Source organism: Macaca thibetana, chromosome 20 (assembly GCF_024542745.1).
Source record: "Macaca thibetana thibetana isolate TM-01 chromosome 20, ASM2454274v1, whole genome shotgun sequence".
NCBI classification, from domain to species: domain Eukaryota; kingdom Metazoa; phylum Chordata; class Mammalia; order Primates; family Cercopithecidae; genus Macaca; species Macaca thibetana.
The window spans coordinates 70,938,666-70,962,369 of NC_065597.1; the positions used below are offsets into that span (position 1 = coordinate 70,938,666).

Consider the following 23,704-nt stretch of genomic DNA (forward strand, 5'->3'; position numbering starts at 1 on the left):
GGAGGGATGCCTCAGTCACCTTCATCCTCTCCCTTATTAGTGAGCTCTTAAGTTGGGTTCCGCTTTGCTCTTCTGACAGTGCTGCTGTTGACATTTCTTTTTTTTTTTGAGACGGAGTGTCACTCTGTCACCCAGGCTGGAGTGCGGTAGTGCCATCTTGGCTCACTGCAACCTCTGCTCCTGGGTTCAAGTGATTCTCCCGCCTCAGCCTCCTGAGTAGCTGGGATTACAGGGGCGCGCCACCATGCCTGGCTAATTTTGTATTTTTAGTAGAGACGGAGTTACACCATGTTGGTCAGGATGGTCTTGAACTCCTGACCTCAAGTGATCTGCCCACTTCGGCCTCTCAAAGTGCTGGGATACAGGCATGAGCCATTGCGCCCGGCCTGCCATTGACATTTCTTACATGTCTTTTTAAGCACATGTGGGAATTTCTTTGGGAGCTTAGGATGTGTTCTTCAAAGTAGGGTCTTTGTTGTGTAAGGTGGGTGAATCTCAGTCGGTAGTGGATAGTGTGAACTTGCTTTCTTCCGTAGTGGTCCTGGTTCACACCCCTCCCCTTAGGGTGTTAGACTTCTTTTTATTTTTTTGAGATGGAGTCTCTGTCACCCAGGCTGGAGTGCAATGGTGCGATCTCGGCTCACTGCAACCTCTGCCTCCCAGGTTCAAGTGATTTTCCTGCCTCAGCCTCCCGAGTAGCTGGGACTACAGGCGCTCGCCACCATGCCTGGCTAATTTTTTTATTTTTAGTAGAGACGGGGTTTCACCATGTTAGCCAGGATGGTCTCAATCTCTTGACCTCGTGACCCGCCTGCCTCGGCCTCCCAAAATGCTGGGATTACAGGCGTGAGCCACCACGCCTGGCCAGGATGTTAGACTTCTTTGGCTCCCATAGTCAAATGAGTGTCTCCTTTTGATTTTTGCCTTTCTCTGATTTCTGATGAGATTGAGCATCTTTTCATTTCTTAATTTTAATTTATGTTTTATTTTTTATGTTTCTGTAATACTTTATACTTTTTAGTGGCCATTCGGGTTTCTTTTTCTGCAGTTAATTTATTTTTATTTTTATTTTTATTTTTATTTTTTTTTTATTTTTTGAGACGGAGTCTCGCTCTGTCACCCAGGCTGGAGTGCAGTGGCCGGATCTCAGCTCACTGCAAGCTCCGCCTCCCGGGTTCACGCCATTCTCCGGACTCAGCCTCCCAAGTAGCTGGGACTACAGGCGCCCGCCACCTCGCCCGGCTAGTTTTTTTTGTATTTAATAGAGACGGGGTTTCACCGTGTTTGCCAGGATGGTCTCGATCTCCTGACCTCGTGATCCGCCCGTCTCGGCCTCCCAAAGTGCTGGGATTACAGATTTGAGCCACTGCGCCCGGCCCTATTTTTATTTTATTTTATTTTATTTTTTTTTTTTTTTTGAGACGGAGTCTCGCTCTGCCGCCCGTGCTGGAGTGCAGTGGCCGGATCTCAGCTCACTGCAAGCTCCGCCTCCCGGGTTCCCGCCATTCTCCTGCCTCAGCCTCCCGAGTAGCTGGGACTACAGGCGCCGCCACCTCGCCCGGCTAGTTTTTTTGTATTTTTTAATAGAGACGGGGTTTCACCGTGTTAGCCAGGATGGTCTCGATCTCCTGACCTCGTGATCCGCCCGTCTCGGCCTCCCAAAGTGCTGGGATTACAGGCTTGAGCCACCGCGCCCGGCCCCTATTTTTATTTTTTTATATAGGGTCTTGCTCGATCACCAGACTAGAGTGCAGTAGCCTTATCATGGGTCATTGCAGCCTTGACCTCCTGGGCTGGAGTAATCCTTCTGCCTCAGCCTCCTCAGTAGCTGGACTACAGGCACGCACCACCACGCCTGGATACTTTTTTTTGTAGAGACAAAATCTGACTATGTTGCCCAGGCTGGTCTTGAACTCCTGGCCTCAAGCAATCTTCCCACCTTGGCCTCCCAAAGTGCTGGAGTTACAGATGTGAGCCACCATGCCCGGCCAGATAATCTTTTGACAGATAATCCTGCTGACATGAACTAGGCTTCCTTAAGACACATCATAGAATCGATAGCCCAGAACCATGAAGACCCTCTACTTGTAAGTTTAGAGTCATTTTAAGTAAGGTAGAACTGGAGATCCTAAGACATATGTACTCTTATAATTTTTGTTTGTATGTTTGTTTCTTTTAGAGGCAGGGTCTCACTCTCTGCCCATGCTGGAGTGCAGTGGCACGATCATAGTTTGCTGCAGCCTTGACCTCCCAGGTTCAAGGGATCCTTGCAACTCAGCCTTCTGAGTAGCTGAGACCACAAGCCCGTGCTACCACACCTAGCTGATTTAATTTTTTTGTAGAGTTGAGGTCTCACTAAGTTGCTTAGGCTGGTCTCAAACTCCTGGCTGCAAGTGGTCCTCCCACCTTGGCCTCCCAAAGTGCTGGGATTACAGGCAGGAGCCGCGGTGCTTGGCCAACAATTTGCATGTTTTTACCAGATTCCCCAAACGTTAACATTTCACCTCATTTTCTTATCAGTCTCTTTATATATAACGTGCATATGTTTTTTGAATCATTTAAATGTAAATTGTGACATAATGCCCCTTTCCCCCTAAATATGTATTTCCTAAAAGCAAATATGTTCTCTTTCCCAGTCACACAAACTTATCAAACTCAGGAACTCAGCACAGAGTTCTTCCTCCAGCACTTTAATCAAGAATCAAAGTGTTGGTTAGTGATTGCTTGGTGGGATGGGGCAGGACTGGCGGCAGGTGGCCTGATGGCCTGGGTGGTTTGCCTGTCGGGGAGGCTGGTGGGCAAGCCTTGCCTGGAAGCTCTTCTCTCCCACATTCTTCCTGCCACCCAGTTGTTAGAACACCTGGAGCCAGAGCAGGGAGCCCACCCGGTTTCCCAACCTGCCCCTCCAGAGCTGGGCTCCGTTTCTGGAGGTGGAGAACTGGGCAAGGCTGGGCATCCTGTGCTCTTTGCTAGGGGAAGAAAGGGCTGTGGCTGCTTTCCTTGTCCCCCATTTCCCTTCTGCCGGTGGGGCCTAGCCCCAGCAGCTCAGTCAGGAGAAGAGGATATGGATCTTTGTGGGCCTTTCTTTAAGAGAAAGTTGATTCGTGCCTTCTGGATAGTCTCGTTCCAGGGTTTCTAAACTCTCTGATCCCACCTTCATGTTAAAATGAATTTTGATCATGTGTCTCTTTAGTAATATGGACATTATAAAATAGGAAAAAAATCTTTTAAAGCATAAGTAGATAAAAATTTATTTTCACGTCAGGCGCAGTGGCTCATGCCAGTAATCCCAGCACTTTTGGAGGCCAAAATGGGAGGATTGCTTGAGGCTGGGAGTTGGAGACCAGTCTAGGCAATACAGTGAGACCTTGTCTCCACATTAAAAAACAAAACAAGGCCGGGCGCGGTGGCTCACGCCTGTAATCCCAGCACTTTGGGAGGCCGAGGTGGGCGGATCACAAGGTCAGGAGATCGAGACCACGGTGAAACCCCGTCTCTACTAAAAATACAAAAAATTAGCCGGGCGCGGTGGCGGGCGCCTGTAGTCCCAGCTACTCAGGAGGCTGAGGCAGGAGAATGGCGTGAACCCAGGAGGCGGAGTGTGCAGTGAGCCGAGATCGCGCCACTGCACTCCAGCCTGGGCGACAGAGCGAGACTCCGTCTCAAAAAACAAAACAAAACAAAACAAAACAAAACAAAAATTGGCTGGGCACGTTGGCTCATGCCTATAATCCCAGCACTTTGGGACGCCAAGGCAGGTGGATCACCTGAGGTCAGGATTTCAGGATGAACCTGGTCGGCATGGTGAATCCCCATCTCTACTAAAAGTACAAAAATTAGCTGGGCATGATGGCAGGTGCTTATAATCCCAGCTTCTTGGGAGGCTGAGGCAGGAGAATCACTTGAACCCGGGAGGCAGAGGTCACAGTGAGCCGAGATCATGCCATTGCACCCCAGCCTGGGTGACACAGCAAAACTCCATCTCAAAAAAAAAAAAAAAATTAGCCAGTCGTGGTGTGTGTTTGTAATCCCAGGGAGGCTGAGATGGGAGGATCACTTGAGCTGCGGAGGTCAGGGTTGCAGTGAGCCAATGTAATCCAGCCCGGGCCACAGAGTGAGATTCTGCCTCTAAAACAAAACCGAAAATACATAACGAGTTAAAATCCAACAGTAAAGAGGCTACTGTTTTATTCTGGTTAAAACCTTAGGGTTCGTTCTATCAAACTTAAACAAGAATTTTTTTTTTTTTTTTTTTTTTTTTTTTTTGAGATGGAGTCTCCCTCTGTCGCCCAGGCTGGAGTGCAGCGGCTCATTGCAATCTCTGCCTCCTGTGTTCAAGTGATTCTCCTGCCTCAGCCTCCCGAGTAGCTGGGATTACAGGTGCGTGCCACCACGCCCGGCTAATTTTTGTGTTTTTAGTAGATACAGGCTGGCCTCAAACTGCTGACCAGGTTGGTTGTTGGCCAGGCTGGTCTCAAACTCCTGACCTCAAGTGATCCGCCCACCTCAGCCTCCCAAAGTGCTGGGATTACCAGTGTGAGCTTCTGCCCATCCAAGAAATTATTTTTTATTTTTATTTTTTATTTTTGAGACAGTCTTGCTTCGTCTGATGCCCAGGCTGGAGTGCAGTGGCGTGATGTTGGCTCACTGCAACCTCCACCTCCTGGGCTCAAGCGATTCTCTTTCCTCAGCTTCCTGAGTAGCTAGGACTACAGACGTGTACCACCACACCTGGCTACTTTTTGTATTTTTAGTAGAGATGGGGTTCTACCACGTTGGCCAGGCTGGTCTTGAACTCCTGACCTCAAGTGATCCACCCATCTCAGCCTCCCAAAGTACTGGGATTACAGGCTTGAGCAACTGTGCCCAGCTTATAAAGTATTATTATTTATTTATTATTTTTTTGGACAGAATCTCACTCTGTCGCCCAGGCTGTAGTGCAGTGGCACGATCTCAGCTCACTGCAACCTCTGCCTCCTGGATTCAAGCAATTCTCCTCCCTCAGCCTCCTGAGTAGCTGGGATTACAGGCATGCACCACCACGCTCGGCTAATTTTTGTATTTTTTAGTAGAGACAGGGTTTCACCACATTGGCCAGGCTGGTCTCGAACTCATGAGCTGTGATCTGCCCTCCTTGTTCCCCCAAAGTGTTGGGATTACAGGCGTGAGCCACCGTGCCCGGCCTATAAATTATTTTTTAAGGCTGAAAGTTTCATAGGTAATTTTTAACCAGAGTCAAAAGTAGGATGGAGGGCAGTCTAGAAAGTAAAACTCCTTATGCTTTGTGAAAACAGTTTTTTCCTGTATCTCTGCTCAGAGACCACCTCTGCCTCCCCCACTGACTCCATGTGGAGGTCAAGGTTGAGGCACCCCTGGTCTAATGGGAGAGACAGTTGCAGTATGGGTGGAAGCAAAACTACTTAAGGGTTGTGATTCTTTTTTTTTTGAGATGGAGTCTCCCTCTGTCACCCAGGCTGGACTGCAGTGACGTGATCTTGGCTCACTGCAACCTCCACCTCCTGGGTTCAAGTGATTCTCCTGCCTCAGCCTCTTCGAGTAGCTGGGACTACAGGCACTTGCCAGCATGCCCAGCTAATTTTTTTTTTGTATTTTTAGTAGAGACGAGGTTTCACCATGTTGGCCAGGCTGGTCTCGAACTCTTGACCTTGTGCTTCGCCCACTTTGGCCTCCCAAAGTGCTGGGATTACAGGCGTGAGCCACCTTGCCCGGCCCTGCGTTTTTCTCTTAATGATGTTTTGTGCACCCTAGTCTGTGTCACTGCAGGTACTCCCACCTACCACGTAAATGGGCGGGACGTGCTCTGTTTTCTGGATATGCTCTCACGTAGCTCACTAATCTCTTATTTTAGATTCTTTCTGATTCTTACTATGCTGAATGCCACAGTGAAAATTCTAAATTGTAGTGTATGTCCTGCATTATTTCCTTAGGCGCCGTTGTACTTCAGCCTGGGTAACAGAGCAAGATCCTATCTCAAAAAAAAAAAAAAAAAAGCAAACATGCTTATGATAGTACATTTTAAAAACATAGAAGATTGGACAATTGGAAAAATCTCCATCAAAAATAATAAATAACTTAAAAATAGCAACCTTTTGGGTATGTTACCGTCCAATACTGTTTTCTGTGTACTTTTATTTTTTGTCTCGTTTTGCAGGAGTTGTAATGTATATGTAGTTTTGTACCATGATCCTTTTTTATTTTTTTTGAGACAAGGTCTTGCCCTATTGCTCAGGCTGGAGTGCAGTGGCGCGATCTCAGCTCGCTGCAGCATCCACCTCTGGGACTTAAGGGATCCTCCTGCCTCAGCCTCCTGAGTAGCTGGGACCACAGGCGTGTGCCGCCATACCCTGCTCGTTTTTATTAAAGATGCTCCCCCTTTCTGGGGTCCCACCTCCTCCTCTGGGATTTGGCTTTGGCTTCCCTGCCTACCCCCGCTGCCTGGACTAACAGGAGAGCAGGACAGTTACGGTATAGAGCAACACCAGAAACATGCTGTATTGATTATAGTTTGTTGTTTTTTCTTGTAGAGGTGGGGTCACACTGTGTTGCCCAGGTTGTTCTCCAACTCCTGAGCTCGAGCGATCCACCTGCCTTGGCCTCCCAAATACTAGGATTACAGGCATGAGCCACCTCACTTGGCCATCATCCTTTTTTAACTTGATCATACAGCCGTTTGTAAATCTCATCATCTATGGCAATAACGTAACTGGCTCCTTGTCCCCCTGAGCATTCAAGTTGTCTCTAGGTAGGTTTTCATTATTGTGAATATGTTATGCCAAACTTTTTTTTTTTTTTGAGACAGAGTCTCACTCTGTCATCAGGCTGGAGCAGTGCAGTGGCACGATCTCGGCTCACTGCAACCTCCGTCTGCTTCCCAGGTTCAAGCGATTCTCCTGCCTCAGCCTCCCGAGTAGCTGGGACTTTAGGCATTCGCCACCACACCAGTTAATTTTTTGTATTTTTGTAGAAGGGGTTTCACCATGTTGGCCAGGATGGTTTCGATCTCCTGACCTTGTGATCTGCCCACCTCGGCCTCCCAAAGTGCTGGGATTACAGGTGTGAACCACCGTACCCGGCCTGTGCCAAACGCCTTTGCACACTAAAGCTTTCTCTGTATTTAGGGTTATTTCCTTAGAGTCATGGAAGTGGAATTGCTGCACCACAAGACCTGTAAATACATGATAGAGCTTTTGATCAAAGTGATGAATTCTGCTTCAGAGGATGGTGCTTTCATTCTGACTGGTTAAAAAGGCTGCTTTCATTGTGAACTGCTGTCTCCAGCTTTCTTTGAGTGAAGACAAGCAAAGCGAGTGGGACACAGCCCAGGCGCAGAAGGTGAAGGCTGGGCTCTCCCCATGGTGGCTGCCAGCCCCCTGCAAGGGAGGTCATGAGTGTGGCGGGCAGCAGTGGGAAGCCGAGAGCTGCCACAGCTGGGAGATGACTCCCCAACCCCAGCCCCCCTCATGCTTGTCACTAAAAAGAGAGTGAGAGCAAAACTTGTGGCTACGATGCAGACAAGCCCGCCTTTTTCTCATGCAGATGTGGTGTTTCCCGTGCAGGGAGGCAGCCAGAAACCAGCATATGCCCTTCTCTTCCCAGCCAGCAGCCCAGGAACGGCAGGCACTTTGAAGGAGAGGCTCCTAACCCCCTTTCACGGACATTCGCAGGGAGTCAAGGTGGATGCGAGAGACCACAGTGGAGCCACAGCCCGGATGCTGGCCAAGCAGTACGGACACATGAAGATCGTGGCCTTGATGGACACTTACTCGCCCTCTCTGCCCAAGAGCCTCTATCGGAGCCCAGGTACCCACACCTGCCAGCCGTGCCCTGCTGGGGTCTCTGGTTGTCTTCAGCTTCAGGTGACCTGGCAGAGAAAGATGTCCCCCTCTTCCCCGGCTCCCACCTTCTCCTCTGAGATTTGGCTTTGCCTCCCCCAGCTGCTTCCATGTCAAGGTTGAGGCCGCTGCTCTAACAGGAGAGAAGGATGGTTATGATGGAGAGTGGCACAAAACCAGGCTGTCGTGACTGTAGAGGCTTTCTGTAGTATGCTTGACTACCGAGTCGCGGCAGGCCCCCTTAGTTTTGTTTTCACTGTTTCCTGGGCTATGGCTTATTCATTTTTCTGTATGAACTTGAATATCAACTTGTCTAGCTCCTTAAAAACAGCTTGATACTTTTATTGAGATTGTGACAGTGTATAAATTAACTATATCTTTGTGGTGTTGAGTTGTCCTGTCTAAGAACAAGGATGTCTTCTTGTTCCAGTGTACTTTTGGGTCTTGCAGGAGGGTTTTAAATTTTTCTTCATCTATATTTTGCATATGTTTGTTCCTAAGTGTTTGATCATCTTTTTTCCTATTGTAATGGGATTTTCCCTACCATTATACCCCTTTTTTTCCCCCAAATCTCAGGGTATTAATTATTCAGTGCTATTTATTTTTTATTTCAGTAGGTTTTTGGGGAACAGGTGGTGGTTGGATATGTGAATAAGTTCTTTAGTGGTGTCATTATATCGTTTAACTGCGTATTGTCAGTGCATTTGAAGGCAGTGGATTTCTGCAAACATTTTTTTTTTTTTTTTGAGATGGGAGTTTTCGCTCTTGTTGCTCAGGCTGGAGTGCAGTGGTGCAATCTCGCCTCACCGCAGCCTCCGCCTTCCAGGTTCAAGCAATTCTCCTGCCTCAGCCTCCAAAGTAGCTGGGATTACAGGCGTGCATCGCCATGCGTGGCTAATTTTTTATATTTTTAGTAGAGATGGAATTTCTCCATGTTGGTCAGGCTGGTCTCAAACTCGTGACCTCAGGTGATCCACCAGCCTCGGCCTTCCACGGTGCTGGGATTACAGGTGTGAGCCACTGCGCCCGGCCCTGCAAACTAATTTTATATTCTGCTACCTTACAGAATTCTTGTATTGTTCAGGTTAGTTTTGTTACTGATTCTTTAGGGCTTTACAGGTGGACTAACATATAATCTTTAAGTATCGATGAATACACTGCTACCTGCTGATTCTTATGACTCTGACTTTGTTGAATTGCATTGTTCTTTGTTTAGTTGCTGACACCTCTAGCCCATTGTTCAGTATAGTGGAGACTGTGCGCCTCCTCACCTTGGTCCTGATCTTAGTGGAAACGCCTCATTATGTGAGAGCGAAGGCATATGTTATTTTACCATATTAACAAAGTATTCATCAGTTCTTGTATTCTTGAGTGGTGTTTTACTGGAGTAACTATTGAATTTTGTTTCCATATCTTTGGAGACGACTGTGAATTTTCATATGGTAGCTTGTCTTCATGAACCTCCTAATAACGAATCAACTTTACATTCTTGGCATAAATCACACATGTTGTATTATTTTAATGTGTTTTTGAATTCTGTTTATTAATATTTAGTATTTCTCAATGGATACTTAGTCATAAGTGATATTGGTCTATAGTTTTCTTTCTTCTTTTTTTTTGTTTTTGAAATGGAGTCTTGCTGTGTTGCCCAGGCTGGAGTGCAGTGGCAAGATCTCAGCTCACTGCAACCTCTGCCTCCTGGGTTCAAGCGATTCTCCTGCCTCAGCCTCCCAAGTAGCTGGGATCACAGTCATGCACCACTACACCCAGCTAATTTTTGTATTTTTAGTAGAGATGGGGCTTCACCATGTTGGCCAGGCTGGTCTCAAACTCCTGACCTCTAGTGATCCACCTGCCTCAGCAGTGCTGGGATTACATGCGTGAGCCACCACCCCCGGTGTGGCCTATAATTTTCTATTTTTGTTCTATCTTTATCAGGTACGGGTATCAATGTTATACTTCATAAAAATAATTGGAAGTTTTCCTTCCTTTTCTGTGTTGTAGGACAATACATGTAGCATTAGTGCTACGTGGTCTTAGAAGTTTTGATAGAATCCTCCCATGAAACCATCTGGTCTCTTGCTGTGAGGTGGTTCCTTGATAATAGTTTTTTATTTGCAGAGGTCTACAAGATAATTTTTTTCTTTTTTTTTTTTTTTTTTTTTTTTTGAGATGGAGTCTCATTCCGTCACCCAAGCTGGAGTGCAGTGGCGCAAGCTCTGCCTCCGGGGTTCACGCCATTCTCCTGCCTCAGCCTCCCGAGTAGCTGGGCTTACAGGCGCCCGCCACCTCGCCCACCTAATTTTTTTGTATTTTTAGTAGAGACGGGGTTTCGCCATGTTACCCAGGATGTCTCGATCTCCTGATCTTGTGATCCACCTGCCTCGGCCTCCCATAGTGCTGGGATTACAGGTGTGAGCCACTGCGTCCGGCTTTTTTTTTGTTTTTTGAGGCGGAGTTTCGCTCTTGTTGCCCAGGCTGGAGTGCAATGGCTTGATCTTGGCTCACCACAACCTCCGCCTCCCGGGTTCAAGTGATTCTCCTGCCTCAGCCTCCCCGAGTAGATGGGATTACAGGGATGTGCCATCACGCCCAGATAATTTTGTATTTTTAGTAGAGACGGGGTGTCTCCATGTTGGCCAGGCTGGTCTCAAACTCCCGACCTCAGGTGGTCTGCCCACCTGGGCCTCCCAAAGTGCTGGGATTATAGGCGTGAGCTACTGCCCCCGGCCAATTTTTTTCTCCTTTTAAAATACTCTGTTTCAGGGCCAGGTGTGGGGGCTCACGCCTGTAATCCCAGCACTTTGGGAGGCCGAGGCGGGTGGATCACCTGAGGTCGGGAGTTCGAGGCCAGCCTGCTCAACATGGAGAAACCCCTTGTCTACTAAAAATACAAAATTAGCTGGGTGTGGTGGTGCGCGCCTGTAATGCCAGCTACTCGGGAGGCTGAGGCAGGAGAATCGCTTGAACCCGGGAGGCGGAGGTTGTGGTGAGCTGAGATTGCGCCATTGCACTCCAGCCTGGGCAACAAGAGCAAAACTCCCACTCAAAAAAAAAAAGATTCTGTTTCAGGCTGGGTGCAGTGGCTCATGCCTGTAATCTCAGCACTTTGGGAGGCCGAGGCAGGCAGATCACTTGAGGTCAGGAGTTCAAGACCAGCCTGGCCAACATGGTGAAACCCCATCTCCACTAAAAATACAAAAATAAGCCGGTGTGGTGGTGTGCGCCAGCTACTCTGGAGGCTGAGGTAGGAGAATCACTTGAACCCAGGAGACGGAGATTGCAGTGAGCCAAAATCACGCCACTGCACTCCAGCTTGGCGACAAAGCGAGACTCATCTCAAAAAAAGTAAATAGATAAAATAAAACAAGATAAAATATTTCGTTTCAGTGGTTATTTTCTCCTGTTATTATTATTATTCTTTTAGCATGGAAAATACTGATTTATTTTTTGTGACAGGGTCTCCTTTGTCACCCAGGCTGGAGTTCAGTGACCCAGTCTCGACCCACTGCAACCTCTGCCTCCCAGGTGCAAAGCGATCCTTCCACCTCAGCTCCACGAGTAGCTAGGACTGTAGGTGCACTCTACCATGCCCAGCTTACGTTTGTATTTTTTGTAGAGAGGTAGTTTTGCCATGTTGACCAGGCTGGTCTCAAGAGTCCTGAACTCAGGCAATCCACCCGCCTCAGCCTCCCAAAGTGCTGGGACTACAGGCATGAGCTACTGCAGCTGACCTGGAAAATATTTATCTCATTTTTAATTGACACAAAATAACTCCATATTTATGGGGTACAGTGTGTGATGTTTTGATACATGTATACACTGTGTAATGATCAAATTAGGGTAATTAGTTTATCACCTCAAATATTTATCATTTCTTTGAGGTGAGAACATTTCTGTCTTCTAGTAGCTGTTCTGAGGTATACACTGTTGTTCCGTATAGTCACTCTGCTGTGAACACCAGAACTTCTTTCTTCGATCTGTCATTTTATACCTATTGACCAGTCTCTCCCACTGCCTCCCCACCCCCAACCTCTGATATCCACTCTTTTACTCGACATGCTTGATGTGAGCTTTTAAAAATCCTGTAAATGGGTGAGATCATGTAGTCATGTAGTCTTGTTTGTTTGGTTGGTTTTTGAGACAGGGTCTCGTTCTGTCACCCAGGCTGGAGTGTGGTGGCATAATCTTGGCTCCTGTAGCCTCCAATTCCTAGGCTCAAGTGATCCTCCCATCTCAGCCTCCTGAATAGCCGGGACTGCAGGCACCTACCAGCACACCTGACTAATTTTTTTTTTTAGAGACGGGGTCTTGCTATACTGACCAGGCTGGTTTGGAACTCCTGGGCTCAAGTGATCCTTTCACCTTGGCCTCCCAGAGTGTTGGGATTACAAGTGTGAGTCACCACACTGGCTGGCATTTGTCTTTCTTTTCTGTCTGGTTTATTTTACTGAACATAGTCTCTCCCACGCTTATTCATGTTGCCACAAATGATCAGATTTCATTCTTTATGTCTGAATAATATTCCATTGTGTGTATAAAGCCTTCTTTCTTCATTCATCCACTCATGGACTCGGTTGATTCTCTATCTAGGCTACTGTGAATAGTGCTGCAATAACAGGAGGGTGTAGACATCTCTTTGGTATACTGATTTTCTTTCTTTAGGATAAATAACCAGTAGTGGAATTGCTGGATCTCATTTCTTATATTTTAAAAAATTTCTTATATTAAAAAAAATAGAGACAGTGTCTCACTATGTTGCCCAGGCTGGTCTCAAACTCCTGAGCCCAAGTGATCCTCCCGCCTCAGCCTCCCACAGTGCTGAGATTATAGGCGTGAGCCACTGCGCCCGGCCTCACTTCTTATTTTGAATATTTGTGTTTGCTCGTTTTTTCCTTTTAAAGTTAAATACTAGTACTTTGTTTAGTGGAAAAACAAGAAAACCCCATCGGATTTTGATTGATTATTGAGACCTACTGATGGTTTAATTTCTGCTTTTATTTTTCTTTGGCTTACTTTGTTGTTCTAGTTTTTTGAGTTGGAAATTTCTTTCATGTTCATTGTTTCCCTTTTGTTGCTAAATGTTAGAGGCTGTGAATTTTTGCTGATTGCTGCTTTAAGTGTATTCTGGGGGTTCTGTATTTAATACTTTCCTTATTATTTTTCAGAAATTCTATAATTTTTATTTATATTTTCTCCTTCACCCATGAGTTGTCTAATAGAAGTCTTGTGGTTGTTTTTGTTTGTTAATTTCTTGGTGGAAGGGCCTTTTTGATCTTGTGATTAATTTCTCATGTTATTCTGATCACCTTTATTCTAGTGTGTCTGATCAGGTAGTGTTTATAATTCTTACCTTGACAGAACTTCTTTGTCATCTTATTTATCACCTGCTGATCAATAGATATATATTTTTTCAGATGTAGTCTCACTCTGTCACCCAGGCTTGAGTGCCCAGGCGCAATTTCGGCTCACCACAACCTCTACCTCCCAGGTTCAAGCAACTCTCCTGCCTCAGTCTCCCGAGTTGTTGGGATTACAGGCGTCTGCCACCACGCCTGGCTGATTTTTTTTTTTTTGTATTTTTAGTAGGAGAGCGTTTCACCGTGTTGGCCAGGTTGGTCTCGAAGTCCTGACCTCAAGTGATCCGCCCACCTCAGCCTCCCAAAGTGCTGGGATTACAGGCGTGAGCCACCGCGCCCAGCCCTGATCAATATTTTTTAACGTTCTGTGTTTTGCTTGAGAAGAAGTTGTATTCTCTATTTTCTGTGTATACAATTTAGCGTATCTGTGAGTATCTTATTTAGGATTATGTACTTTTAGTTCATTTTCTACAAAATTACCTATTAGTGTGTTTCTGATTTATGAAGGAAGTTGGTGCATTTTTGGTGACAGATTTTCATAACTTGTTATAGATTCACTGTGAATTACGGCTTTCAGTATTAGAAATGTCCTTCTAGCCGGGCATGGCTCATGCCTGTAATCCCAGCACTTTGGGAGGCCAAGACGGGCAGATCACCTGAGGTCAGGAGTTCGAGACCAGCCCAGCCCACATGGTGAAACCGTGTCTCTACTCGAAATGCAAAAATTAGCCAGGCATGGTGGCACATACCTGTAATGCCAGCTACTTGGGAGACTGAGGCAGGAGAATCATTTGAACCCGGGAGGCGGTTACAATGAGCCGAGATTGTGCCACTGCACTGCAGCCTGGGTATAGAGGGAAACTCTGTCTCAAAAAAAAAAAAAAAAAAAAAGTCCTTCTGTGTCATATTTAATGCGTTTTGCCCTGATTTCCACTTTGATAGGAGGATTGCAGCTCTGGCTTTTTTGTGGTTTCCATCTGCCTGTAATTCTTAAGCCGCTCTGAGGGTGTGTTGGGTGCTGAGATTCACGCAGCTGCCGTTCCCTTGCTTATTGCCACCTTTGTGCATTTGTCTTACAGCTCCCTCCCCTTCAGCTTGGATGGAAGCACAGTCTCCCTGGGGTGCTGTAGATCTTTGAGTGTGAGGGGGTGTGTGTTCACATAGCTAGCTCAGTCACCAGGGCATGAGCCTCTTCATGGGGAAGGACAGAGTGGCCCACGTTCAGGGCCTGAGCTCTCCCTCTTTGCTGGCCTGCCCTGAATTATCCTGTCAGTTTGCACCTGAGTGAGCAGCTCCTTTCTCAGGGTCAGGCTCAGCCCAGCTCCTTCCCTGGTGTTGGGATTGTTTCATAGTAAACACAGCTCAGGTGGTAAAATGGTAACGCAGGGGACCTCTGCCTTCATTTCCGTCCCAGCTTACCAGCTCCACAAGGAGATCTCATGATTTCCTCCTGCATCCAACTCACGTATCTCGTAAAAGTAGAATCGCATCAGAGCCTTATACAAGTCAAATATGAAAAACTGAAAAGCTACAAAATAGTAAAAGCTCTGGGTTGAGCTCTGAAAGCTCAGAAAGCTCAGACTGGGCAGTGATTTGAAACACTTTACAATCATAGCAAACACATGCCATGCTTTAGAAAATACAGAATTGCGGCCGGGCACAGTAGCTCATGCCTGTGATCCCAGCACTTGGGGAAGCCAACGCGGGTGGATCACAAGGTCAGGAGATCAAGACCAGCCTGGCTAACATGGTGAAACTCCATCTTTACTAAAAATACAAAAACAAAACTAGCCGGGCTTGGTGTCGGGCGCCTGTAGTCGCAGCTACTCAGGAGCCTGAGGCAGGAGAATGGTGTGAACCCGGGAGGTGGAGCTTGTAGTGAGCCTTGATCGTGCCATTGCATTCCAGCCTGGGCGATGGAGCGAGACTTCATCTCAAAAAAATAAAGAAAAAAAGAAAAAACAGAATTCCTTAATAAGTTGTTTGCAGCCAGGCACAGTGGTTTACGCCTGTAATCACTTTGGGAGGCTGAGGTGGGTGGATCACCTGAGGTCAGGAGTTCGAGACCAGCCTAATATGATAAAACCCCATCTCTACTAAAGTACAAAAATTAGCTGGGTATGGTGGTGCATGGCTGTAATCCCAGCTACTCGGGAGGCTGAGACAGGAGAATCACTTGAACCCAGGAGGCAGGAGTTCTAGCCTGGGCAACAAGAGCAAAACTCCATCTCAAAAAAAAAAAGAAAGTTGCTTCCAAAGGAAGGGATCAGGAAAAAGAAGTTGTGACTGATATTACCATATATTTTAATGAAGAGATGAATTTTATTTATTCAAATTATAACAAAATTTCTGATTATGAACAATACAGGCTTATGAACAATTTTACAAACCTCGACAGAGATAAGAATGAAACTCCTGGCCAGGCGCGGTGGCTCACGCCTGTAATCCCAGCACTTTGGGAGGCCGAGGCAGGCAGATCACCTGAGGTCAGGAGTTGGAGACCAGCCTGGCCAACATGGCAAAAGCCTGTCTCTGCTTAAAGAAAAAGAAAAAGAAAAAGCTGGGCATGGTGTCACGCACCTGTAATCCCAGCTACTTGGGAGGGTGAGACATGAGAATCGCTTGAACCCAGGAGGCGGAGGTTGCAGTGAGTGAGCCAGGATCGTGCCATTACACTTCAGCTCGGGGGACAGAGACTGTGTCTCAAGAAAAATGAAACTTCCGATCCTCACTAACTTTGCAGCTCCCTGTGGCCCATTGGAGCAGCGCCCCGGCCTGTTAGGGCATTTCTCAAAAGTGATACCCTGGCAGATACCCTTCTCCTTAATTTAACAAAACCGGCTACAGTTACTTTCTTTGTTTGCCATAAGGATTAGTAAATGAGTCCATCACTGAACAGACTATCTTAATCCTGGTGTTTGACCACAGAAAAGTACGAAGATCTGAGCTCCTCTGACGAGTCCTGCCCTGCTCCTCAGAGACAGAGGCCGTGCCGGAAGAAGGGTGTCAGCATCCACGAGGGACCGCGAGCCCTGGCCAGGATCACAGGCATTGGCCTGGGCGGCAGAGCCCCACGGCCTCGCTATGGTGAGTGGCCCGCGTTTCCCGAGGGCTCTTTCTCTCTGCATACCAAGATTCTGTGTTGGCCAGGATGGAATAGCTCTTAGGCTCCTGAAACATGGGTCGCTGGACCTTAGGTGGCAGCGGGACAGGTGGCCCAGCTTTCATGCTCAGGGAGACTCAGGATTGAGTCCACTGATGGAAATGCACTGGTCACGGACTAGCTCTTCTTTTTTGCTTAATCTCCTTGAGTTTCCTTTTCATTGGCTAAATTTAGGAATAGAACTTTCTCTCCTGCAGCAGAAATGTAGCCCGCTCAGATTTCATTCATCACATAGGTGAAACCCTGTCTCTACAAACATGTAGCTGGGCATGGTGGCAGGCGTCTGTAATCCCAGCTACTCAGGAGGCTGAGGCAAGAGAATCGCTTGAACCCAGGAGGCGGAGGTTGCAGTGAGTCAAGATCACACCACTGCACTCCAACCTGGCAACAGTGCAAGACTGTCTAAAAAAAAAAAAACCAAAAAAAAATACTGGGGGGCCAGGTGCAGTGGCTCATACCTGTAATCCCAGCACTCTGGGAGGCCGAGGCAGGAAGATTGCTTGGGCCCAGGAGTTGTGAGACCAGCCTGGGCAATGTAGCAAGACCCTATGTCTACAAAAATTTTTGAAAATTAGCTAGATATCATCCCCATGCCTGTAGCCCTAGCCCCAGCTACATGAGAACCTGAGGTGGAAGGATTGAACCCAGGAGGTCAAAGCTGTAGTGAGCCATGATGGTGCCATTGCATTCCAGTCTATATAACAGAGCAAGACCCTGACTCAAAAAAAGTTTAGGGGGCAATGATAAATAGCACGTGCTGATTGTAAAAACTTCTCCATAACTAGAAAAATATGTAAAGAAGTAAGTTAGTTCCCCATGGTCCCACCAACCAGTCCTTTGGGTTCTTTTTTGAGACAGGGTTTCACTGTAGCCTAGGCTGTGGTGCAGTGGCACGATCATAGCTCACTGCAGGCTCCAATTCCTGAGCTCAAGCGATCCTCCTGTCTCAGCCTCCTGAGTAGCTGAGATTACAGACGTGTGCCACCGTGCCTGGTCAAGTCATTCTTTTTATATAAATAAAGGGGCAAAACTGGAGTGAAATTGCCTGGTATGCATGCCCCCCCTTTTTTTTTTATTTTTGAGATGGAGTCTCGCTCTGTCGCCCAGGCTGGAGCGCAGTGGCCGGATCTCAGCTCACTGCAAGCTCTGTCTCCCGGGTTTACGCCATTCTCCTCCCTCAGCCTCCTGAGTAGCTGGGACTACAGGCGCCCGCCACCTCGCCCAGCTAGTTTTTTGTATTTTTTAGTAGAGACGGGGTTTCACCGGGTTAGCCAGGATGGTCTCGATCTCCTGACCTCATGATCCGCCCGTCTCGGCCTCCCAAAGTGCTGGGATTACAGGCTTGAGCCACCGCCCCCGGCCTCATGCCCCTTTTTCTGCTTGGTTTTAGAGGAAGGTAGAGTTAGGTAATATCATATTATTGCCGTTAATTTTTAGCCCAAGGCCTTTTTCCTTCCTGCTCAGCCAGATCTCTTTTTCGCTGGGGTTGGCTGACCCGAGGAGCCCGCTAAGAGCCTATGGTTAAAGGTCATAGGGACATAAAGACACCTGGTTGACGGGTGTCTGTGTGAGGTCATTAGATACCTCCTGCTAAAAGGAACACTAGTGGTATAGTTTTCTCTGGTCAGGCATCTGTAAATACAGCTTACCATTTCCTACGTTTTCCCTTTGAAAAAGAGGTTGCTCGGTACAAAGGAGAGGGCCCAGGCTTGACCTGGCTGTCAGCCCTGGCCCCACCATGCACTTGTCTGGGCCACTCACTGACCCTCAGAGTGACTTCTCCACCCACACACCACAGATAGAGCCATGCCAGGTCGCAGGGGCAAGTAGGTGAGGTCATGAGCGGGAAGTCGCCTGCCTCCATCCGGGGCCTTGGCCTCTGAGGCGGTGGGGGCATCTGGAACCAGGATCGGCTTCACTTTGGAGTTCCCTGGGCTTATGGGCTCTATTCTGTACACAGAGCAGGCTCCTCCCCGGGGCTATGTCACCTTCAGCAGCAGTGGTGAGAACGCCCTGGAAGAAGAGGGCCTCTGCTGCCGGGACGTCACCTCCCCCATCAACGAGCGGGACGTGGAGAGCAGCAGCAGCAGCAGCAGCCGGGGTATGTGCACCCCCACCCCTGTCCAGCCCGCGGCTCAGGCAGGTCCTGGAGCTCCTGTGTGCCCGTCCCCACTTACCCACTGGGCTTGGTGCTGGGACACAGCCCAGCCATCCAGCAGAGGACAGGCACAGGGGAGGCGTGGGCAGCCCTGGTTCTTGTGAGGAATGGGAGAAGCTTCTGTTCCAGCGTCCCCGTGCAGCTTGGGGGAGCCACTCCACACCAACAGGTTTAGCTCCTTGCTTGGGAGCCCCCTGAGGCTTTCCGGACAGGCTCCAATAGGAATGTCCTGTTATAACTGCACCTCCGTGCAGCAGCTGCTCACATAGTGCCCACCGTACGCCAAGCCCTGCCCTGGGTGCTTGGGATTTATCAGTGAACAAAAAACAAGCCCTGCCCGTCTGTATAGAGGGGAGGGTTTAGAACAGGCAGGAAGCTTGAAACATAAGGAAGCAACCGCGGCAGGCCCCAAGGAGTGCCCTGGTGGAGGTGGCTCAGCCCGGGGCACGCCCATGCACAGCACCGCGGTGAGGCCTGCAGGCGGACGCCCTGTCTTTCCGCCCTCAGAGGAACATGCTTTCTGTGCCAACCTGGAGCCTGTCCAGAGCAGCAGCAGCAGCGAGGGCCTGGCCAGAGCCCAGGGGCTCAGCAGCGAAGCTTCTGTGGAGAGCAATGAGGTGCGGATTCTTTCTCGTTCTCCCATAGCCGGTCCCTGGCTGGGATGCCTAACATCCCCCAGTTACTTTAAGATGAGAACGTCCGTAACAAGCACGTGCTACACGTGTGTGCCGCGCTGGGACGTGCTGTGTCCAGGGCCTGGCTTCTCAGACGACAGCGAATGCACTGGAAGCCCCTGTGTGGCGGGTGGGGGTTCACCAAGGCTCTCCAGTCAGTCCGTGCGCTCCTTCAGATACATGGCTCTCACCGCAGGACTCGGACCACGCCTGTAAAAGCTCAGCTCGCAAACAAGCTAAAAGTTACGTGAAGACCAAGAATCCTGCCAGCCAGTGGCCTCCCCGCACTGGGACTGACAGGGAAGACTTTCCCCTTGAGTCCAGCCCCCAGACTCAGAGGGCCCCCTACTCAGGACCGCAGGTAAGACCGCTTGTGAAACTGGAGGTTACACTCAGAGACGGCACTTTTTGTGACTTATGAGGCATGTGTTGTGTATGTAACGTGCCAGGCTGCTTGGAGAACGGAATGGCCGTGGCGTCCCCATGGCCTGGTAGGCTCTGCAGGCTCACGGCCGGCTCCGTGGCTGACGGCCCAGCTGCACGGCTTCTGCTGTGTTCCAAGGACCTGTCTCCCTGCTTCCCATACTGGAGCTGGCTCCCCTGAGCCTGGGGAGAAGAAACACACCTGACCTCAGAGCTGCCTGCGGGAGTCTGACGGGATGCCGCTGAAGCAGAGACGGGGACCACACACGGTGTGTGCTTGGTGATGGTTACAGCTGCCACCATCCTCATCCTTGCTGTGGTCCCTCTGACCATGCATTACCTTAGGGATGACAGGTGTGACTCACAGCTCAGCTGTGTCACCTGTGTCTGCTGAGTTCTGCTACCCTGTGCAGTCAGAAGAGACACGGAGAAGAGAGGCAGAGGGAAGCTCTGGTGGGTTATTTGGTTTTTTTTCTTTGAGATGGAGTCTCGCACTGTCATTGGGCTGGAGTGCAGTGGCGCGATCTCGGCTCACTACAACCTCCGCCTCCCGGGTTCAAGTGATTCTCCTGCCTCAGCCTCCCAAGTAGCTGGAATTACAGGCACGTGTCACCATGTCCGGCTAATTTTTTGTATTTTTAGTAGAGATGGGGTTTCACTGTGTTGGCCAGGCTGGTCTCAGGCTCCTGACCTTGTGATCTGCCTGCCTTGGCCTCTCAAAGTGCTGGGATTACATGCATGAGCCGCCACGCCCGGCCTGGCTGGTTATTTGTTAAAGCACCGGCTGTGCTGTTCAGTAGAGCCTTGCTATGCCAGCTTCTCCCTGCAGCCCCCGGCTCAGTGAACAGGCGCACACCTCGGTCCCTTCAACACACACTGAGTGGAGTCTGGTCAGGGTAGTGTCCTAAGTATGTTTCTTTCAGAAAACAGCTTGAGGCAAATGGCAGAGTAACATTCGTTTCTCCATTAAAAGCAATAAACTCTCAAAAGTAGGATTTCTGGAGTTGAAAAGTAAACTAAAATGAAAATATCACTAGACGGGCTCACAGCAGAATTGAGCAGGCAGAAGAAACAGAAAACTTGTGAACACAGGTCACCTGAGATCATCTCGCTTGAGGAACAGAAAGAAAGAGTGAAAAAAATGAACAGAAACCCGTGACCCCCTGAAGCACGCTGACAGCGTCCACACAGTGGCATTGCAGAAGAAGAGAAAAGCAGAAACAACGGGTAGGACACAGCCTGACCATCTCAGGTGGATCAGAAACACGGATCTTACATCCAGGGCGCTCGGTGAACTCCAGGCAGGTAAACTCGGAGAAGAGCTGTGCTTAGACAAGTGGAAATCAGAACGTCGGACACGGAGACTAGAATTAGAGAACAGCGCTCTCTGTGTACAAAGCATTGTCCGGATCAGCAGCTCCATCGCCCCTTCACAGAACTCAGCACGTGAGGCAGGAGGCGGCTAGTTTCTCGTGATGAACATACAGTGTCCCCAGGTGGCCAACCATAGTGTGAGGACTTACCTGCCTGCTACGTCCTGCCCTGCCTGAGGCACCAGAGTAGGAAGGGACAGCCTGGGGGCTACACACAGGCCCGGTCTTGGTGCTAAGCCTGGGGAAGCGGTGGGGCTCCAAGCGGAGGAAAATGGCTCTGCTTTGTCGTCGGCCACTACCTCCCCCAACCCGTCCCCTGTGCCTGCCAGGACCTGGCCACACTGCTGGAGCAGATCGGGTGTCTGAAGTACCTGCAGGTGTTTGAGGAGCAGGACGTGGACCTCCGCATCTTTCTGACCCTCACTGAGAGTGACCTGAAGGAAATCGGCATCACGTGCGTCCAGAAGGGCTGCTCTGGCCCTCAGCCTGGGGTTGGGGCAAACTCCTGCTCATGTAAAGCGCTCCTGGGAGGCTGAGGCACGTCCTGGTCATGTTCCCCCTGCAGGCTGTTTGGGCCCAAGAGGAAAATGACATCCGCCATTGCCCGCTGGCACAGCAGTGCCCGTCTGCCCGGGGACGCCCTGGAGCTGGCCTACGCCGACCGGCTGGAGGCTGAGATGCAGGAGCTCGCCATCCAGCTGCACAAGGTGAGTGGCTGTGGGTGGGGGATGGAGGGCAGGGCAACACCCCTGAGTTGGCCCCATCTCTGACAGATAAAGGTGGGCGCTGTGTGGAGGGGTCAGGTGGATGCAAGGGGAGAGGCCACAGAGGACAGGGCTATGGCCAGGGGTTTGGCTTGCCCGGCTACCTCCCAGCCTCCCGCCCCCTTGCAGCGCTGCGAGGAGGTAGAGGCCATGCGGGGCCAGGTGTGCCAGGAGCAGGAGCTGCGTGCCGTGGTGGAGAGCTGCCTGCTGGAGCAGGACCGTGCCCGCGAGGACCTCCAGGCCCACCTGCAGGAGACGTGGGCCCTGGCCCGGGACGCTGCCCTTGTCCTGGACCAGTTGCGGTGAGTGGCTCTGAGCTGGCCTGGGCTGGGTCTCCAGTGGTCAGCTGCCTGGCCCCTGGGCCCCCAGACATCTTTTCCTCCTGATTTTGTAACTGAGAGGTGGATTTCAGCGCCTGGAGCCACCCCCCCATTTCATCCAGGCCCTTCCTTCCTGCGGGCAGAGCCAGGCAGCAGTCGGGGTCGGGAATCTGCACCGCTCTCCCTTCTGCTCTTTAGCACAGCTTCGTGGGGCACTGGGCCAGCTCACGAAGGCCAGCTGCAGGGACAGGGCAGAGTCCCTCCCTCCCCTTGAAGGTCTGAGGTGGGGGCTCTGCGACGGCCAGGCCTCTGCCCTCACCAGCACTTGTTCCTGTGTCTGGTAGAGCCTGTCAAGCTGAGCTGTCATCCCGAGTGAGGCGGGACCATCCCCCTGGTGCAGCCACCCTGGGCCCAGGCCTCCCCGCAGCTGGTAAGAGCAGCGGCCTGACTCCGCACTGGGCAGAGGAGAAAGCGGGGAGCCCTGAAGCGGGGTTTGACCCAGCGGGTTTGGCCTGGTTCTCTGGCCGGCAGCCACTCTCCAGGTCCCTGTGTGCACATGATCCCAGAGTCCAAGGAGAGGGGGCCCTGGGCACCCAAGCCCACTTCCTCACCTGTGACGGGAAAACCGCCTACCCCAGGGGTGGGAGGAGGCATTGTGCCATGGCTGCCTGTGCTGTGCTGAGACCGCCAGTGAGTTCTACAGCCTCCAGCCAGGGCCCAGACCCGGGTCCCCACCGGCACAGCTTTGTCTTCTCTTGGGCTGACCCGGGCCTCGTAGTGTTTGCTTAGCCCGTGGGAGGAAGGGCACAACAGGGCTCCCCAGCCTTGGCCCTAGGAGGTCGCTTCGACACTGCCAGGCGGGTGGGGAGGCTCTGATCCAAGCAGCTTCTCCTGGTTGCATGGGCTCAGAATAAAGCAGGGCCTGTGGGGACACAGACCCACAGCTAACTCCATCCTGCTACCACAGACGCCAAGGGCTGGCAAGTGTCCCTGCAGGCCATGAGCCTCCCCGAGCTCTCGGGAGCCCTGGAGGACCGTGTCCACGAGATGGGTGAGTCTCCGGGGACCAGACTTTGCTGAAGACTAAGAGCTCCTTGTTTCCAAGGGAGGCAGAGGGACCCCTTTCCAGGGAAAGCAAGTTTGAGTCCCTCTACCCCAAGGCTGACCTCGGGGCTGGGGCCATGACGGCTGAGGGGCAGGTCACATCCTGCAGCTCAGAGCCCTGGGCAGCACTACCCAGTTCTACCAAGCCTGGGAGGGAGAGGCTCAAGGTCATCGTTCCTCAGGGCAAGCACTGTGCTCAGTGACCCAGAGCCTGGAGAAGCTGCAGGTGCTGAACGGGAAGAAGTGGCGGGAGCCCTAGCCCGCGGGCCGGTGAGTGTCTGCCAGCCTGCATCCCACGTGGCGGGAGCAGCAGGGCCTGTCTGGGCAGCTGCAGGTGTGCGTGCGCACCCACCTGTCCCCCTCTCTTCTTACCAGGGCTTTTTCTTTCAGAATCTGACGTTGGGTGATTGGTCCACCCTGAAGCTGTGTGCCAGGGAGTGAAGAGGACAGTAAGCAGGCAGCTGCCACGTGCAGCCCAGGCCCAGTGGGGGCCAGAGGATCAGGCCCCGGGA

At 50.3% G+C, this 23,704-nt stretch overlaps 2 protein-coding genes across 8 annotated transcripts in view; both read left to right on the forward strand.

The window, feature by feature from the left end:
• The window catches only part of ANKS3 (ankyrin repeat and sterile alpha motif domain containing 3), a 35,498-nt gene extending 12,041 nt beyond the window's left edge, over positions 1–23,457 (forward strand). The window contains exons 5-15 of the mRNA XM_050774273.1: positions 7,686–7,821; positions 16,142–16,300; positions 18,337–18,477; positions 19,042–19,151; positions 19,405–19,569; positions 21,334–21,458; positions 21,570–21,711; positions 21,898–22,070; positions 22,433–22,518; positions 23,056–23,139; positions 23,375–23,457. Coding sequence (XP_050630230.1) covers positions 7,686–7,821; positions 16,142–16,300; positions 18,337–18,477; positions 19,042–19,151; positions 19,405–19,569; positions 21,334–21,458; positions 21,570–21,711; positions 21,898–22,070; positions 22,433–22,518; positions 23,056–23,139; positions 23,375–23,451 — 1,398 coding nt within the window. The 3' untranslated portion in view covers positions 23,452–23,457. The remainder of the gene's footprint in view (positions 1–7,685; positions 7,822–16,141; positions 16,301–18,336; positions 18,478–19,041; positions 19,152–19,404; positions 19,570–21,333; positions 21,459–21,569; positions 21,712–21,897; positions 22,071–22,432; positions 22,519–23,055; positions 23,140–23,374) is intronic.
• Positions 1–23,704, forward strand: part of UBALD1 (UBA like domain containing 1) — a 178,082-nt gene that overhangs the window by 62,931 nt on the left and 91,447 nt on the right. The window contains exon 1 of one of the 7 annotated variants that reach the window (XM_050774598.1): positions 18,675–18,684. The exons of the other annotated variants lie outside the window; for them this stretch is intronic. The gene's annotated coding sequence lies outside the window, so the exon portion shown is untranslated. Of the gene's footprint in view, positions 1–18,674; positions 18,685–23,704 lie in introns of those variants that run through there. 7 annotated transcript variants of the gene reach the window in all.